This window comes from Oncorhynchus kisutch, linkage group LG2 (assembly GCF_002021735.2).
Source record: "Oncorhynchus kisutch isolate 150728-3 linkage group LG2, Okis_V2, whole genome shotgun sequence".
Lineage (NCBI taxonomy): Eukaryota > Metazoa > Chordata > Actinopteri > Salmoniformes > Salmonidae > Oncorhynchus > Oncorhynchus kisutch.
Genome location: NC_034175.2, coordinates 43,783,177 through 43,803,360, shown reverse-complemented (window position 1 = coordinate 43,803,360; position 20,184 = coordinate 43,783,177). Strand labels below are relative to the sequence as shown.

The 20,184-nt window shown below is 41.2% G+C and overlaps 1 protein-coding gene across 2 annotated transcripts in view; it reads right to left on the bottom strand.

Moving 5' to 3' along the window:
• The window catches only part of LOC109866716 (mitogen-activated protein kinase kinase kinase 20-like), a 55,538-nt gene that overhangs the window by 31,936 nt on the left and 3,418 nt on the right, over positions 1–20,184 (bottom strand). For both annotated transcript variants that reach the window (XM_031795199.1, XM_031795191.1), the window contains exon 3: positions 18,702–18,789. In XM_031795199.1, coding sequence (XP_031651059.1) covers positions 18,702–18,789 — 88 coding nt within the window. The remainder of the gene's footprint in view (positions 1–18,701; positions 18,790–20,184) is intronic.

Sequence of the window (20,184 nt, the reverse complement as noted above, 5' to 3'; positions counted from 1 at the left end):
ATCATAATCACTAGTTAACTACACATGGTTGATGATATTACTAGTTTATCTAGCGTGTCCTGCGTTGCATATAATCGATGCAATGCTGGGGGATGATTTAACAAAAGCGCATTTGCGGAAAAAGCACAATCGTTGCACGACTGTACCTAACCATAAACACCAATGCCTTTCTTAAAATCAATACACAGAAGTACATATTTTTAAACCTGCATATTTAGCTAAAAGAAATCCAGGTTAAAAAGCAATCAGGTGAAATTGTGTCACTTCTCTTGCGTTCATTGCACGCAGAGTATATGCAACAGTTTGGGCATCCTGGCTCATTGCGAACTAATTTGCCAGAATTTTACGTAATTATGACATAACATTGAAGGTTGTACAATGTAACAAGAATAATTAGACTTAGGGATGTCACCCATTAGATAAAATACAGAACGGTTCTGTATTTCACTGAAATAATAATACGTTTTGTTTTCGAAATGATAGTTTCCGGATTCGACCATATTAATGACCAAAGGCTCGTATTTCTGTGTGTTATGATGTTATAATTAAGTCTATGATTTGATATTTGATAGAGCAGTCTGACTGAGCGATGGTAGGCAGCAGCAGGCTCGTAAGCATTCATTCAAACAGCACTTTCGTGCGTTTTGCCAGCAGCTCTTCGCAATGCTTCAAGCACAGCGCTGTTTATGACTTCAAGCCTATCGGCCTAATGGCTGGTGTAACCGATGTGAAATAGCTAGCTAGTTAGCGGGGTGCGCGCTAATAGCGTTTCAAACATCACTTGCTCTGAGACTTGGAATAGTTGTTCCCCTTGCTCTGCAATGGCCGCGGCTTTTGTGGAGCGATGGGTAACACTGCTTCGAGTGTGGCTGTTGTCGATGTGTTCCTGGTTCGAGCCCAGGTAGGGGCGAGGAGAGGGACGGAAGCTATACTGTTACACTGGCAATACTAAAGTGCCTATAAGAACATCCAATAGTGAAAGGTATATGAAATACAAATGTTATAGAGAGAAATAGTCCTATAAATACTATATTAACTACAACCTAAAACCTCTTACCTTGGAATATTGAAGTCTCATGTTAAAAGGAACCACCAGCTTTCATATGTTCTCATGTTCTGAGCAAGGAACTTAAACGTTAGCTTTTTTACATGGCACATATAAACACTTCTCCAACACTTTGTTTTTGCATTATTTAAACCAAATTGAACATGTTTCATTATTTATTTGAGGCTAAATAGATTTTTATTGATGTATTATTTAAGTTAAAATAAGTGTTCATTCAGTATTGTTGTAATTGTCATTATTACAAATAAATTGTAAAAAAAAAAAGAAATCAGTATTGTTTTTTGGGGTCCTCCAATAATCGGTATCGCAGTTGAAAAATCATCGACCTCTAGGTAGATAGTGTGGTCTACAGCTTATCATGAGATACTCTACCTCAGGCGAGCAAATCCTCGAGACTTCCTTAGATATCATGCACCAGCTGTTGTTTACAAATATGCATAGGCCCCCGCCCCGTGTCTTACCAGAGGCTGCCGTTCTATCTTGCCGATAGAGTGTATAACCCGTCAGCTGTATGTTATTAATGTCGTCGTTCAGCCACGACTCTGTAAAACATAAGATATTACAGTTTGTAATGTCCCGTTGGTAGGATATATGTGCTTTCAGTTCATCCCATTTATCTTCCAGCGATTGAATGTTAGCTAACAGTACGGATGGCAGAGGCAGATTAGCCACTTGGCGCCTGATCCTCACAAGGCACCCCAATCTCTTTCCGCAAAATCCAATTTGAGGTGAGTATTCACTGTTCTGATGTCCAGAAGCTCTTTTCGGTCATAAGAGATGGTAGCAGCAACATTATGTACAAAATAAGTTAAACATTTTGTTGTGTTACAGCCTGAATTCAAAATTGATGTAATAAAAATAAAACATCTTGCCCATCTACACACAATACCCCATAAAGTGAAAACAAGTTTTTAGAAATTTTTGCAATTGTTTTGAAAATATCTAATTTACACAAGTATTCACACCCCTGAGTCAATACATTTTAGAATCCCCTTTCTTTCTTGGTAAGTCTGCACACCTGGATTGTACAATATTTGCACTTTATTCTTTAAAAAATTCTTCAAGCTCTATAAAGTTTCTTCCTAGACATTTTCAAGTCTTGCCATAGATTTTCAAACCGATATAAGTCCAACTGTAACTAGGCCACTCAGGAACATTCAATGTTGTCTTGGTAAGCAACTACAGTGTATATTTGGCCTTCTGTTTTAGGTTATTGTCCTGCTCAAAGGTGAATTAGTCTCCCGGTGTCTGTTGGAAAGCAGACTGAACCAGGTTTTCCTATAGGATTTTGCCTGTGCTTAGCTCTAATCCGTTTCTTTTTATAAAAAAAAACTCCCTAGTCCTTGCTAAAGACAAGCTTACACATAACATGACGCAGCCACCACCATGCTTGAAAATATGAAGAGTAGTGTGTTGTGTTGGATTTTCCCCAAACATAACACTTTGTCTTCAGGACATAAAAGTTCATTTCTTTGCCAAATCTGTTTTCAGTTTTACTTCAGCGCCTTATTGCAAACAGGATGCATGTTTTGGAAAAGTTTTATTCTGTACAAGTATAGAAGTTCCGGCACCTACAGAGATGGCCGCCTCGCTTCGCGTTCCTAGGAAACTATGCAGTATTTAGTTTTTTTACGTGTTACTTCTTAAGTTGGTACCCCAGGTAATCTTAGATTTTATTACATACAGTCGGGAGGAGCTATTGGATATAAGAGCAACGTCAACTCGCCAACATTACGACCAAGAATACAACTTTTCCGATGCGGATCCTCTGTTTTGCCCAACACCCAGGACAATGGATAGGATCCCCGCCGGTGAACCAAAACATCGGCGCCGTAAAAGGGGCAGACGATGCGGTCTTCTGGTCAGGCTCCGGAGACGGGCACATCGCGCACCGCTCCCGAGCATACTACTCGCCAATGTCCAGTCTCTTGACAACAAGGTAGTTGAAATCCGAGCACGGGTAGCATTCCAGAGAGACATAAGAGACTAACGTTCTTTGCTTCATGGAAACATGGCTCACTCAAGACACGCTATCGGAGTTGGTACAGATCAAATCAAATCAATTTATATAGCCCTTCATACATCAGATGATATCTCAAAGTGCTGTACAGAAACCCAGCCTAAAACCCCAAACAGCAAGCAATGCAGGTGTAGAAGCACGGTGGCTAGGAAAAACTCCCTGGAAAGGCCAAAACCTAGGAAGAAACCAGGCTATGAGGGGTGGCCAGTCCTCTTCTGGCTGTGCCGGGTGGAGATTATAACGGAACATGGCCATGTTCAAATGTTCATAAATGATCGGGGGGGGTATGCCTGATGATTAACGAGACGTGGTGTGATCATAACAACATACAGGAACTCAAGTCCTTCTGTTCACCCGACTTAGAATTCCTCACAATCAAATGTCGACCGCATTATATACAAAGAACATTCTCTACGATTATAATCACAGCCGCATATATTCCCCCCCAAGCAGACACAGACTGCCCTGAACGAACTTTATTTGACTCTATGTAAAATGGAAACCACATATCCCGAGGCTGAATTCATTGTAGCTGGGGATTTTAACAAGGCTAATCTGAAAACAAGACTCCCTAAATTCTATCAGCATATCGATTGTGCAACCAGGGCTGGTAAAACCCTGGATCATTGTTATTCTGACTTCTGCGACACATATAAGGCCCTCCCCCACCCTCCTTTCGGAAAAGCTGACCACGACTCCATTTGGTTGCTTCCAGCCTATAGACAGAAACTAAAACAGGAAGCTCCCGCGCTCAAGTCTGTTCAACGCTGGTCTGACCAATCTGATTCCACGCTTCAAGATTGCTTCGATCACGACTGGGATATGTTCCGCATTGCGTCAAACAACAACATTGACGAATACGCTGATTCGGTGAGCGAGTTTATTAGCAAGTGCATCGGCGATGTCGTACCCACAGCGACTATTAAAACATTCCCAAACCAGAAACCGTGGATTGATGGCAGCATTCGCGCGAAACTGAAAGCGCGAACCACTGCTTTTAAGGTGACCGGAAACATGACCGAATACAAACAGTGTAGCTATTCCCTCCGCAAGGCAATCATACAAGCTAAGCGTCAGTAGAGAGACAACGTAGAGTCGCAATTCAACGGCTCAGACACGAGAGGTATGTGGCAGGGTCTACAGTCGATCACGGATTACAAAAAGAAAACCAGCCCTGTCGTGGACCAGGATGACTTGCTCCCAGACAGACTAAACAACTTCTTCGCTCGCTTTGAGGACAATACAGTGCCACTGACACGGCCCGCTATCAAAACCTGCGGACTCTCCACTGCAGCCGACGTGAGTAAAACATTTAAACGTGTTAACCCTCGCAAGGCTGCAGGCCCAGACGGCATCCCCAGCCGCGTCCTCAGAGCATGCGCAGACCAGCTGGCTGGTGTGTTTACGGACATATTCAATCAATCCATTTCCCAGTCTACTCTTCCCACATGCTTCACGAGGACCACCATTGTTCCTGTTCCCAAGAAAGCTAAGGTAACTGAGCTAAACGACTACTCACTTCCGTCATCATGAAGTGCTTTGAGAGACTAGTCAAGGACCATATCACCTCCACCCTACCTGACACCCTAAACCCACTCCAATTTGCTTACCACCCCAATAGGTCCACAGACGACGTAATCGGAACCACACTGCACAATGCCCTAACCCATCTGGACAAGAGGAATATCTATGTGAGAATGCTGTTCCTCGACTACAGCTCAGCATTTAACACCATAGTACCCGCCAAACTCATCATCATGCTCGAGACCCTAGGTCTCAACCCCGCCCTGTGCAACTGGGTACTGGACTTCCTGACGGGCCGCCCCCAGGTGGTGAGGGTAGGTAAGAACATCTCCACCCTGCTGATCGTCAACACTGGGGCCCCACAAGGGTGCGTTCTGAGCCCTCTCCTGTACTCCCTGTTCACCCACGACTGCGTGGCCACGCACGCCTTCAACTCAATCATCAAGTTTGCAGACGACACTACAGTGGTAGGCTTGATTACCAACAACGACGAGACGGCCTACAGGGAGGAGGTGAGGGCTCTCGGAGTGTGGTGTCAGGAAAATAACCTCACACTCAACGTCAACAAAACAAAGGAGATGATCGTGGACTTCAGGAAACAGCAGAGGGATCACCCCCCTATCCACATCAATGGGACAGTAGTGGAGAGGGTATTAAGTTAAGTTCCTCGCGTACACATCACGGACAAACTGAATTGATCCACCCACACAGACAGCATGGTGAAGAAGGCGCAGCAGCGCCTCTTCAACCTCAGGAGGCTGAAGAAATTTGGCTTGTCTCCAAAAGCACTCAAACTTTTACAGGTGCACAATCGAGAGCATCCTGTGGGGCTGCCTGATAAGGCAACTGCTCCGTCCACAACCGTAAGGCTCTACAGAGGGTAGTGAGGTCTGCACAACTCATCACCGGGGGAAAACTACCTGCCCTCCAGGACACCTACATCACCCGATGTCACAGGAAGGACATACAGGACAACAACCACCCGAGCCACTGCCTGTTCACCCCGCTATCATCCAGAAGGCGAGGTCAGTACAGGTGCATCAAAGCAGGGACCGAGAGACTGAAAAACAGCTTCTATCTCAAGGCCATCAGACTGTTAAACAGCCACCACCACTAACATTGACTAGCTGCTGTATCACTAGCCACTTTAAACAATGCCACTTCATATAATGTGTACATACCCTACATTACTCATCTCATACAGTGGGGCAAACAAGTATTTAGTCAGCCACCAATTGTGCAAGTTCTCCCACTTAAAAAGATGAGAGGCCTGTAATTTTCGTCATAGGTACACTTCAACTACGACAAACAAAATGAGAAGAAAAAAATCCAGAGAATCACATTGTAGGATTTTAAATGAATTTATTTGCAAATTATGGTGGAAAATAAGTATTTGGTCACCTACAAACAAGCAAGATTTCTGGCTCTCACAGACCTGTAACTTCTTCTTTAAGAGGTTCCTCTGTCCTCCACTCGTTACCTGTATTAATGGTACCTGTTTGAACTTGTTATCAGTATAAAAAGACACCTGTCCACAACCTCAAACAGTCACACTCCAAACTCCACAATGGCCAAGACCAAAGAGCTGTCAAAGGACACCAGAAACAAAATTGTAGACCTGAACCAGGCTGGGAAGACTGAATCTGGAATAGGTAAGCAGCTTGGTTTGAGGAAATCAACTGTGGGAGCAATTATTAGGAAATGGAAGACATACAAGACCACTGATAATCTCCCTCGATCTGGGGCTCCACGCAAGATCTCACCCCGTGGGGTCAAAATGATCACAAGAAAGGTGAGCAAAAATCCCAGAACCACACGGGGGGACCTAGTGAATGACCTGCAGAGCACTGTGACCAAAGTAACAAAGCCTACCATCAGTAACACACTACGCCGCCAGGGACTCAAATCCTGCAGTGCCAGACGTGTCCCCCTGCTTAAGCCAGTACATGTCCAGGCCCATCTGAAGTTTGCTAGAGAGCTTTTGGATGATCCAGAAGAAGATTGGGAGAATGTCATATGGTCAGATGAAACCAAAATATAACTTTTTGGTAAAAACTCAACTCGTCGTGTTTGGAGGACAAAGAATGCAAAGAAGAGTTGCATCCAAAGAACACCATACCTACTGTGAAGCATGGGGGTGGAAACATCATGCTTTGGGGCTGTTTTCTGCAAAGGGACCAGGACGACTGATCCGTTTAAAGGAAAGAATGAATGGGGCCATGTATCGTGAGATTTTGAGTGAAAACCTCCTTCCATCAGCAAGGGCATTGAAGATGAAACGTGGCTGGGTCTTTCAGCATGACAATGATCCCAAACACACCGCCCGGGCAACGAAGGAGTGGCTTCGTAAGAAGCATTTCAAGGTCCTGGAGTGGCCTAGCCAGTCTCCAGATCTCAACCCCATAGAAAATCTTTGGAGGGAGTTAAAAGTCTGTGTTGCCCAGCAACAGCCCCAAAACATCACTGCTCTAGAGGAGATCTGCATGGAGGAATGGGCCAAAATACCAGCAACAGTGTGTGAAAACCTTGTGAAGACATACAGAAAACATTTGACCTCTGTCATTGCCAACAACAAAGTATTGAGATAAACTTTTGTTATTGACCAAATACTTATTTTCCACCATAATTTGCAAATTTGCAAATAAATTCATTGAAAATCCTACAATGTGATTTACAGGATTTTTTTCCCTCATTTTGTCTGTCATAGTTAAAGTGTACCAATGATAAATTACAGGCCTCTCTCATCTTTTTATGTGGGAGAACTTGCACAATTGGTGGCTGACTAAATCATTTTTTGCCCCACTGTATGTATATACTGTACTCTATATCATCTACTGCATCTTGCCATCTTGATGTAATACATGTATCACTAGCCACTTTAAACAATGCCACTTTTATATGTGGACATAACCTACATTACTCATCTCATATGTATATACTGTACTCGATACCATCTACTGCATCTTGCCTATGCCATTCTGTACCATCACTCATTCATATATTATTATGTACATATTCTTCATTCCTTTACACTTGTGTGTGTGTATATGGTAGTTGTTGTGGAATTGTTAGGTTAGATTACTCGTTGGTTATTACTGTATTGTCGGAACTAGAAGCACAAGCATTTCGCTACACCCGCATTAACATCTGCTAACCATGTGTATGTGACAAATAACATTTGATTTGATTTCACTCTGTCATTTAGGTTAGTATTGTGGAGTAACTACAATGTTGTTGATCCATCCTCAGTTTTCTTCTATCACAGCCATTAAACTCTAACTGTTTTAAAGTCACCATTGGCCTCAATGTGAAATCCCTGAGTGGTTTCTTTCCTCTCTGGCAACTGAGTTAGGAAGGACAGCTGTATCTTTGTAATGACTAGGTGTATTGATATATCCACTATCCAAAGTGTAATTAATAACTTCACCACCATTTGGGGCATAAAATCATCGAAGCTCTGCAGATTTTGTTGTGAGGATACAGAATCAATAGACCATTTATTTTGGAATTGCCCTCGGATAGCCTGTTTCTGGTCTCAGTTTCAGGAATGGCTGAAAATACATAGCATTGATCTAAAATTGACCCTAGAAATAGTACTGTTAGGAGATCTGTAGAGACCGGGTCAGTCAATCACTAATACTCTTAGTAAAAGTATTTATCTTCAACACGCAATCTGTAGATTCTATTCGATTAGATAGATAGATTGAAATTGTACGTTAAACATTATTTTTTATTTATTTATTTTTATTTTACCTTTATTTAACCAGGTAGGCAAGTTGAGAACAAGTTCTCATTTACAATTGCGACCTGGCCAAGATAAAGCAAAGCAGTTCGACAGATAAAACGACACAGAGTTACACATGGAATAAAAACAAGCTTACAGTCAATAATGCAGTATAAACAGGTCTATATACAATGTGAGCAAATGAGGTGAGAAGGGAGGTAAAGGCAAAAAAGGCCATGATGGCAAAGTAAATACAATATAGCAAGTAAAATACTGGAATGGTAGTTTTGCAATGGAAGAATGTGCAAAGTAGAACTAAAAAAAAAATAATGGGGTGCAAAGGAGCAAAATAAATAAATAAATAAAAATTAAATACAGTTGGGAAAGAGGTAGTTGTTTGGGCTAAATTATAGGTGGGCTATGTACAGGTGCAGTAATCTGTGAGCTGCTCTGACAGTTGGTGCTTAAAGCTAGTGAGGGAGATAAGTGTTTCCAGTTTCAGAGATTTTTGTAGTTCGTTCCAGTCATTGGCAGCAGAGAACTGGAAGGAGAGGCGGCCAAAGAAAGAATTGGTTTTGGGGGTGACTAGAGAGATATACCTGCTGGAGCGTGTGCTACAGGTGGGAGATGCTATGGTGACCAGCGAGCTGAGATAAGGGGGGACTTTACCTAGCAGGGTCTTGTAGATGACATGGAGCCAGTGGGTTTGGCGACGAGTATGAAGCGAGGGCCAGCCAACGAGAGCGTACAGGTCGCAATGGTGGGTAGTATATGGGGCTTTGGTGATAAAACGGATTGCACTGTGATAGACTGCATCCAATTTGTTGAGTAGGGTATTGGAGGCTATTTTGTAAATGACATCGCCAAAGTCGAGGATTGGTAGGATGGTCAGTTTTACAAGGGTATGTTTGGCAGCATGAGTGAAGGATGCTTTGTTGCGAAATAGGAAGCCAATTCTAGATTTAACTTTGGATTGGAGATGTTTGATATGGGTCTGGAAGGAGAGTTTACAGTCTAACCAGACACCTAAGTATTTGTAGTTGTCCACGTATTCTAAGTCAGAGCCGTCCAGAGTAGTGATGTTGGACAGGCGGGTAGGTGCAGGTAGCGATCGGTTGAAGAGCATGCATTTAGTTTTACTTGTATTTAAGAGCAATTGGAGGCCACGGAAGGAGAGTTGTATGGCATTGAAGCTTGCCTGGAGGGTTGTTAACACAGTGTCCAAAGAAGGGCCGGAAGTATACAGAATGGTGTCGTCTGCGTAGAGGTGGATCAGGGACTCACCAGCAGCAAGAGCGACCTCATTGATGTATACAGAGAAGAGAGTCGGTCCAAGAATTGAACCCTGTGGCACCCCCATAGAGACTGCCAGAGGTCCGGACAGCAGACCCTCCGATTTGACACACTGAACTCTATCAGAGAAGTAGTTGGTGAACCAGGCGAGGCAATCATTTGAGAAACCAAGGCTGTCGAGTCTGCCGATGAGGATATGGTGATTGACAGAGTCGAAAGCCTTGGCCAGATCAATGAATACGGCTGCACAGTAATGTTTCTTATCGATGGCGGTTAAGATATCGTTTAGGACCTTGAGCGTGGCTGAGGTGCACCCATGACCAGCTCTGAAACCAGATTGCATAGCAGAGAAGGTATGGTGAGATTCGAAATGGTCGGTAATCTGTTTGTTGACTTGGCTTTCGAAGACCTTAGAAAGGCACGGTAGGATAGATATAGGTCTGTAGCAGTTTGGGTCAAGAGTGTCCCCCCCTTTGAAGAGGGGGATGACCGCAGCTGCTTTCCAATCTTAGTTGAAAGATATGTGTTGTGTAGAAACACGAAGTGCGTGGCCAGCAGAGATAGATGGGATGGGCTGAGGGAAGCTGAGGGTTGGTATGTGGAATTGGAGACACGTGGGAGTGGAGTTGCTGTGAGAGAGAGAATGATGGTCAAAAGATAAAGGAGAAAAAAAAGTCTAAATACAACATAAAAGTACATTTGAATGACATTAAGTGGCAGTGTTTTTACAACTAATGCCGGTTTTCCTGAGGCTGATGCCGTGCAGGTGTTTGTACACATTCATATACATTCACTCTCATTAAAATAAATACATACAAGATCACACACATACAGTGCCTTGCGAAAGTATTCGGCCCCCTCGAACTTTGCGACCTTTTGCCACATTTCAGGCTTCAAACATAAAGATAGAAAACTGTATTTTTTTGTGAAGAATCACAACTGTCCCTCGAATGGTTGAGGGACAGTTATTGGAGAACTGTGGGGGGGTGTGACACCCTGATCTTAGAGATCTTTATTTATTCTCTATGTTTGGTTAGGTCAGGGTGTGACTCCGGTGGGAGAATCTGTTTTCTATTTCTTTGTTGATTTTGCCAAGTGTGGTTCCCAATCAGAGGCAGCTGTCTATCGTTGTCTCTGATTGGGAATCATATATAAGTTGTGATTTTCCATTTGGGTTTTTGGGGAGTTCTTTTCTCTTTAGCTGTTTTGTTTCCTGACAGAACTGTGTGTTTTCGTTTTTTCTACTTTGTTATTTTGTTGCGGTGTTCAGTTTATTAAAAATCATGAACACCGTGGTCTCCTTCTTTAACCCATGAGAGCCGTTACATTGGGAAAAAAGAAACTATGACAATATTTTATGTCACTATCATGCACAAGCACCCTCACACATAAGGATGGCTCTGTTGCGGAAAGACTGATACATGTTTGGTAGTGTCTTGATGCTGTATTGTTTGTCCTTCATGTTCTAATACTTTGTTACCCCCTCGTGTTTTTTGTAATAAATAATAATTTAAAATTAAAAAACTAAATAATAACTTTGCCATGCTCAAAGTGATATTCAATGTAGGCTTTCTTCTTCTTCTTTCTACCCATTTACCAATAGGTGCCCTTCTTTCGAGGCATTGGAAAACCTCCCTGATCTTTGTGGTTGAATCTGTTTGAAATTCACTGAACGACAGAGGGACCTTACATATAACTATGAGTGGGGAACAGAGATGAGGTAGTCATTAAAAGATCATGTTAAACACTTATTGCACACAGAGTGAGTCCATGCAACTTATTATGTGACTTGTTAAGCACATTTATACTCTTGAACTAATTTAGGCTTGCCATAACAAAGGGGTTGAATACTTATTGACTTAAGACATTTCAGCTTTCAGCTTTTTTAATTATTAACATTTCTAAGAACATAATTCCACTTTTACATTATGGGGTATGTATGTAAACTTCAGACTTCAACTGTGTAGACATATATATAAAACTCCCAGTAATTTATTGGGTAAAACAACCCACTAAATTACTGGGAGTTTATATACAGTTGATGTCGGAAGTTTACATACACCTTAGCCAAATACATTTAAACTCTGTTTTCAACAATTCCTGACATTTAATCCCTGTAAAAAATTCCCTGTCTTAGGTCAGTTAGGATCACCACTTTATTTTAAGAATGTGATATGTCAGAATAATAGTAGAGCTATGCTAGCTAACTGCTGTCAGCTTGGTTAAACACAAGGTCAGCGCAGGTTTTAGCCTCCACATAAAACTGAATTAGCTGACCATCTTAAGATGGCAAGTCAGTCAGGAGAGGAGAAGTCCTGAACGTCGATCTCATAGCAAAGCTAGCTTAGCTTACCTCACTACTGGCCCTGTTGTGATTGAATGGCAAAGACACACCCAAGAAACACCCACATCAGACCGACACACACTCATGACCGCTAGCATTTCTTAATGAACATTGATGGAAAACAAGGCCAAATCAGGAAGTGCAGTCACCCTATAAACTATCAATGTCAAAACTATATCCCTGTAAAAACTATTTTTCTATCATGTTCAAGAAGGATCAGACCATATTACTCTAATGCATACTTTCCCCAGACCAGTAGTGAAGGGAAACACACGAACATAGCAATAACAGAAGCATCATGTGGAAGTAGGATGCTTTGATAGTCCATGCAACACCTCCTTATAAAAAGGCCACAAGCACTGCCAATAATCATTGTTAAATCATTGAGACACTTCGGTACCGGGGAGACACAGAGACAGACCGACACACAGCTCTCCTGTCGCTCCATGAACTATAGAGTGGCCTCACCTGACAAAGACAGATGGCTAAAATTGACATTATCTGATATCAACTAGACTAGTGGGAGTCTGATGTTTGCACAACATACATTTCTATCTCACCACAGATAATAGTGCAAACAAGAATCACGGTTGAGGGAAGGAACCAGGCCTGTACTTGTAATTAATAATATGAATTGACCTGACCATATTATGCCCTAATATAAATCCAGGAAGGATGTAGGTTATAGATCTAATCATTTACATTATGTGGTTTAGATATGAACACCAAGACCTCTTACAGATTTCATTGTGGTCTTAAGGGTTACTCTCAAACCCAATTTCAGCCTTTGCCCAACCCCTTCAAAAAAAAAAATGTATTCAGGTGTGAATTGCTCATAAATATTAATGTTTGGGGTGGGTAAATGTAGTTGTACCTGATCCCAACACTTCCTCACTAAAGCATACTTACCAGAAGTCCACTGGCAATCTGATAATACAACTACAGTATGTGCATCGTTAGCAAATGTGGCTCTGGACAGGTAGCTCACAGTGGTAATGTCACGTCAGTATGAAGAGATCGGGAGACAGGCGCAGGAATGCGTAATAGGGTTTTTATTACCCAAATTACAGCGTGCCGTTGAAAGGCCCCAGGGTCGAAGACCAAACAAACACGTATACAAAACATAGGGTAGAAACCCAAACAAAAGAGTGAGGAGTACCTTGAATAAATACACAATCGCACAATGATTTTCACATTGGACAAGACCTGTAATGATCTGCACAATATACGTGGCACGAAAGCCAAAACAACATAGCACAGGTACTCACACAAACCAACGGACGTTGGAACAATAATCGACAGGACAATGGTAAACAAAGGGCACACTTATACAATTACTAATCAAAGGGAATAGGGACCAGGTGTGCGTAATGACAGTTCCGGAGGGATCCGTGACAGGTAAGTTCCTGACATCTATTGCCACTTGCCAACACAATCTCACACTTAATTTGTGCAAATATGTACAAAAAGTATTTCAGCGGAATATGTGTGTTTAATGCATTTTTGTGTGGCTTAATTCGTGTGAAAAGACACATTTTTGTTTGAAATGCGGCAGGAGGGACTGGTGTACTTCACAAAATAGATGGCTTCATGAGAAAGGAAAATGATGTGGATATATTGAAGCAACATGTCAAAACATCAGTCAGGAAGTTAAAGTTTGGTCACAAATGGGTCGTCCAAATGGACAATGACCCCAAGCATACTTCCAAAGTTGTGGCAAAATGGCTTAAGGACAAGAAAGTCAAGGTATTGGAATGGCCATCACAAAGCCCTGACCTCAAACCTATAGAAGATTTGTGGGCAGAACTGAAAAAGCGTGTGCGAGCAAGGAGGCCTTACAAACCTGACTCAGTTACACCAGCTCTGTCAGGAGGAATGGGCCAAATTTCACCCAACTTATTGTGAGAAGCTTGTGGAAGGCTACCTGAAACATTTGACCCAGGTTAAACAATTGAAAGGCAACGCTACCAAATACTAATTGAGTGTATGTAACTACTCCAAGTCTCAGAGCGAGTGACATTTGCCATCAGGCTGTTAGGCTTGAAGTCATAAACAGCGCTGTGCTTGCGAAAAGCTGCTGGCAAAATGCACGAAAGCGCTATTTGAATGAATGCTTACGAGCCTGCTGCTGCCTACCACTGCTCAGTCAGACTGCTCTATCAAATCATAGACTTAATTATAACATAACACACAGAAATACGAGCCTTTGGTCATTAATATGGTTGAATCCGGAAACTATCATTTCGAAAACAAAACCTTTATTATTTCAGTGAAATACGGAACTGTTCGGTATTTTATCTAACGGGTGACATCCCTAAGTCTAAATATTCTTGTTACATTGTACAACCTTCAATGTTATGTCATAATTACGTAAAATTCTGGCAAATTAGTTTGCAATAAGCCAGGCTGCCCAAACTGTTGCATATACCCTGACTCCGCGTGCAATGAACGCAAGAGAAGTGACGATTTCACCCGGTTAATATTGCCTGCTAACCTGGATTTCTTTTAGCTAAATATGCAGGTTTAAAAATATATACTTATGTGTATTGGTTTTAAGAAAGGCATTGGTGCTTATGGTTAGGTACAGTCATCCAACGATTGTGCTTTTTTCGCAAATGCGCTTTTGTTAAATCATCCCCAAGCGTTGCATTGATTATATACAACGCAGGACATGCTAGATAAACTAGTAATATCATCAACCATGTGTAGTTAACTAGTGATTATGATTGATTGTTTTTTATAAGATACGTTTAATGCTAGCTAGCAACTTGCCTTGGTTTCTACTGCATTCACGTAACAGGCAGTCTCCTCGTGGAGTGCAATGAGAGGCAGGTGGTTAGAGCGTTGGAATAGTTAACTGTAAGGTTGCAAGATTGGATCCCCTGAGCTGACAAGGTGAAAATCTGTCGTTCTGCCCCTGAACAAGGCAGTTAACCCACTGTTCCTAGGCCGTCATTGAAAATAAGAATGTGTTCTTAACTGACTTGCCCAGTTAAATAAAAAGGTATAATTATTTTATTTTTTTATTTGCAAAATCGGTGCCCAAAAATACCGATTTCCGATCGTTATGCAAACTCATTATAGTTGCAAAATCCGTGCTTCTACACCTGCATTGCTGGCTGTTTGGGGTTTTAGGCTGGGTTTCTGTACAGCACTTTAAGATATCAGTTGATGTACGAAGGGCTATATAATTTGATTTTGATTTGAACTCCAATAACTTTCAAAATATTGTTCCGAAGTTTTCCCCCCCAAAAATGTATTTTCCTATGAATGTAGTCGCACAAAGTGCCGTGTATTTTCCTAAGAATTAAGTCACACAAAAATGTGTGTATTTTCAAAGGAACTAAAAACACACAAAATCTGCTGAAATATTTTTGTATATATTTGCACGAATATATATTGAGTGTGAGATTGTGTTGCACTTGCAGTGTAAGTTCAAATCCCCCATGGTGCCCAAAATAAATCTTTGAAATGTGGACTCACATTTAATAAGGTATTCACATTTATTGCGGTATTGTGTTGGGAAGAAAAGTGCAATCACCACCTTGAAAATGAAGATCAGGGGCTCAATTCAATCCAACCCACATTGCAGTATATAAGCAGTAGCTTTTTATCCAATGGTCAAATTAACTCACATATTTGTCTTGGGTACTGTATAAAAACTACACTACACTCTTAAAAAAAGGTGCTATCTAGAACCTAAAAGGGTTCTTCAGCTGTCTCCATGGGAGAATCCTTGGAAGAACCCTTTTTGGTTCGAGGCAGAACCCTTTTGGTTCCAGGTAGAACCCTTATCGGTTCCATGTACAACCCTTTCCAAAGAGAGAAACCTCAAACCTACACATTTTCCAGGTATAACCTCAAAAGGGTTCTACCTGGAACCAAAAAGAGTTCTAACTGGAACCAAAAAGAGTGATCTTATGCGAACAGCCGGAGAACCATTTTGGAACCCTTTTTTCTAAGAGTGGCAAATTTAATAGATAACACAACTTCCTGAACTGCTTTTATCATACAAAGTGTTGCTGTCCATCACAGTATAGCCCCCTCAAAGTGAGTATGAATCCTAAACTCAAAGGAATAACGATATAAGGTGTTATGACATAAAAAAACATTTGCTTTCCTACAGTAAATGTAGGTAGTTATTGACAAACACGATGCCACGTGGGTCAGCCGAGACAAATGTCATTTCCTGATAGACATTGTTTGTTAGATAGCTGAGACACCAGCCCCTGATATATGAGCAGACAGGAGAAATGTATAACTGAGCTGATGAATGTGGAAATGGCATGATCAGAATTGTCATAAAACACTTTCCTTCATCTGGTGCTAATTAGATTATGCTTTGATAAATAGTGACAGCAGCCCCTTGACAACCAGCCGACCCAGTGTTTCCTTTGGATATTGCGGGGGGGGAACTGAAAAGCTCAGTTCTGGTGACCTTTTAAAATAACATTCTAATCCAAAGCCGACACCATGTAAAATGTCATTTCCACCGCTAGAAATGAGCCATGCATATTGGACCATGCATATTATCAGGTATGCTATTAGCAATAAGCATTATCATCAGTAGCCCAACTGATGCAGCATAGTGGCTATATATAAAAAGGCTGAAGCATGGGGCTTCCTATCTACATTTAGCCCATCGGGCTAATCATTAGCCAGATCTCAAATGTGATCTTTTAAATAGTTAGCATCCTATTGATTGATTTTATGTCCCAAAAAACTTGCATAAACAGTGAATATAATATAATGGGGTAATCCGCCACCTGGTATAACCACCCCCCCTGCCTGTACAATTTACAGAAACCACATCATGTCACCCTGGTTGCCACTACTCTTGCTCAACAAAAAATGTAATCTGTCTCATCACAATGTTTTAAGTCATTCCAAGAAAATTATTTTAGGTAGGGTGGCATTTTACCCAAATTTACCCTACAATTGACCCGTGTTACATATAGCCCACTCTCCCCTGTGCACTCACAGTGCATTGCTGAGAAGTAACCTGCTTAACCATGCAGCTGCTAAGATCTCTGGGTTTAAAATGGTGCAGTTGGCACATATTTAGGGGTTGAGAAATAAATCAATCGGGAATGGAAAGCTGGGAGCCCCCTCTTTTTAATAAAGGCCATTAAAACTGCTGTTTTCATAAATTGCAATAATTATTGTGCATTGACTGCTTGTCAGAATGCATGTTTCCATCCCTATGGCACTCGTAACTTGAATGCACCTCGAGATGAATATTTATCTAGCATAGAACACACAACAAGGTAAATAGATAAACTATTCTACGATGGGGTAGTCTGATTTTTCTATTCATTACTCCTTTTGTTTGCAGAGGAAAGGGGCTGTTCTATTATCTTCAAAGTGCGCTTCGGCAGAAATATTGTTTTATGTTCCTTATTTTTTTTGGCGAGGCGGCAATGGTTTTGCCATGGAGCAGAGCCACAGCAAAACGACTGCAACGGAAACACTGAGCCAACCCCATCTCTCGCACCCATGTAACACTGGCTGGAGGTTGTGAAATGTAAAGTCGGAGAACACTGTGAACATTACTGCCTCGTAGCGACTAAAGGGCAAATATGACTGTATTATAAGACAAACAGACAGAGGAAACATCAAAAGGGGCATCTGTTTTCCTGTTCGAGCAATACCTGATTTTAACAAAGATATTTCCCAATTCCTCAATCCATGAAGTCGCACAATGCTTATACAGTGTGATTCCCTTTCTTTTTTTCCCAACTAGGGCTGCATGTTTCCATACAACAACATTCCACGATCTATGGGATAAGAGCAGGAGCAGGTGGAGTAAGCATGGGAGATAGGAAAGAGTACATGTAGTTAAATGTCATTTGTGGAAATCATCCTAAAAGTAGTGGTTGGACACTTCCAAAATAACCTGATTGCTTATGTCACTGTGAGGCCAAACTGCAAAAACTTAAAGGAAAATACCACTTTTGTTTGTTTCATTAGTCCACTGTTGATACAGTCCCAACATGTTTTTCATGTCAGCAATCAAGTTTTCAAAATATATAGCTTTCAAAACACAGAGTTTGGACACATCATCACTTTCTGTATTTTGAAAGTTCTAGATCTTGAAATTATGTGTTCATGAAACAAATACCAAGATAGTGTTTTTGAGTGTTATTGTCCTTCAAGCTTGCCCAATAAAACGAGTTATAGAGAACAAAGATAGAATCATGTCTGAGGCAAGGCTGCAGACAAGAGATGAAAGGTGAAAATCCACAAAGTATAACTCAATACAGTAAATAGATACCTAGTGAGCACTATTTCTATCAACGGCAGTGTCATTCACCACTCATCCACCACTCATAGCTTACATCCTAACCATGGGAGTATTGAGTCGGCCAATGACTGCCATGTGATGTGATACTCAGAATATGCGCAGGGAGGGGTTTCTCATACCACAGGGTGAGGACTGTCACATGGTATGAACTCTAAAAACATCTCAGTCGCTAACATTAACAAAAAGCCAGCAACATGTAATCTTACTGAACCATAAAGCCATCTACTAACTAATGTGTTAATATAGACCACAGCACCATTCAGTTCTAAGCAAACAAAATAGCTGTGAAACAAGTATGAACAGATGGTGTTTGTTGGCTTTCCATTAACACGATAGATATAAACGTGGTCTGAATCTCCTGAGGAGATAATAGCTGTGGTTACTATTGCATGGCAAACTAGCAAGATTAGGGTTGTCGAGACTTACCAGTGACGATTCCATAGTTGGGTGCTTCAAGGATCGCCCCATAAAACTGAATGATGTTCCGATGGCTTAGTACACTGAGGATTTCAGCCTGAACAGGGGGACAAGCGAACATAGAATTCACAAACAAAATAGACTGAATATACAATGCCTTCAGAAAGTATTCACACCCCTCGACTTTTTCCAAATGTTGTTGTGTTACAGTCGGAATTTAAAATGGATTAAATTGAGCAGGGAGGTTTTCCAATGCCTCAAAAAGAAGGGCACCTATTGGTAGATGGGTAAAAAAAATAAAAAGCAGACGTTGAATATCCCTTTGAGCATGGTGAAGTTATTAATTTCACTTTGATTGGTGTACCACTCAAACCAGTAACTACAAAGATACAGGTGTCCTTCCTAACTCAGTTGCCGGAGAGGAAGGAAACCGCTCAGAGATTTTACCATGAGGCTAATGATCACTTTAAAACAGTTACAGAGTTTAATGGCTGTGAGGCTGGATCAACAACATTGTAGTTACTCCACAATACAAACCTAATTGACAGAGTGATAAGAAGGAAGCCTGTACAGAATAAAAAATATTCCAAAATATGTATCCTGTTTGCAACAAGGCACTAAAGTAATTCTGCAAAAAATGTGGCAAAGAAAATTAAGCAATTCACTTTTTGTCCTGAATTCAAAGTGTTATGTTTAGGGCAAATCCAATACAACACATTACCGAGTACCAATCACCATATTTTCAAGCATTGTGGTGGCTCCATCATGTTATGGGTATGCTTGCAATTGTTAAGGACTGGGGAGGTTTTCAGGAAAAAAAAAAAAGACATGGAATGGAGCTAAGCACAGGCAAAATCCTACAGGAAAACCTGGTTCAGTCTGCTTTCTACCAGACACTGGAAGAGGAATTCACCTTTCAGCAGGACAATAACCTAATACACAAAGCCAAATCTACACTGTAGTTGCTTACCAAGAAGACAGTGAATGTTGCTGACTGGCCGAGTTACAGTTTTGACTCAAATCGGTTTGAAAATCTATGGCGACTGAAAATAGTTGTCTAGCAATGATCTCCATTCAATTTGACAGGGCTTGAAGAATTTTGAAAAGAATAATGGGCAAATATTGGACAATCCAGATGTGAAAAACTCTTAGAGAATAACCCGGAAAGACACACAGCTGTAATCACTGCAAAAGGTGATTCTAACATGTATTGACTAAGGTGTGTGAATACTTATGTACATTTATTTGTATTTCATTTTCAATTTATTTGCAAACACGTCTGAAAACATGTATTCACTTTGTCATTATGGGGTAATGTGTGTAGATGGGTGAATTTTTAAAATATTTAATACATTTTGAATTCAGGCTGTAATATTACAATATGTGGAATAAATCACTGGGGTATGAATACTTTCTGAAGGCACTGTAGCTGACATCTAAATTGTGTAGAATTGTGTAGGATATCAGTTAAAATATTTCTGCAGGTCCCAAA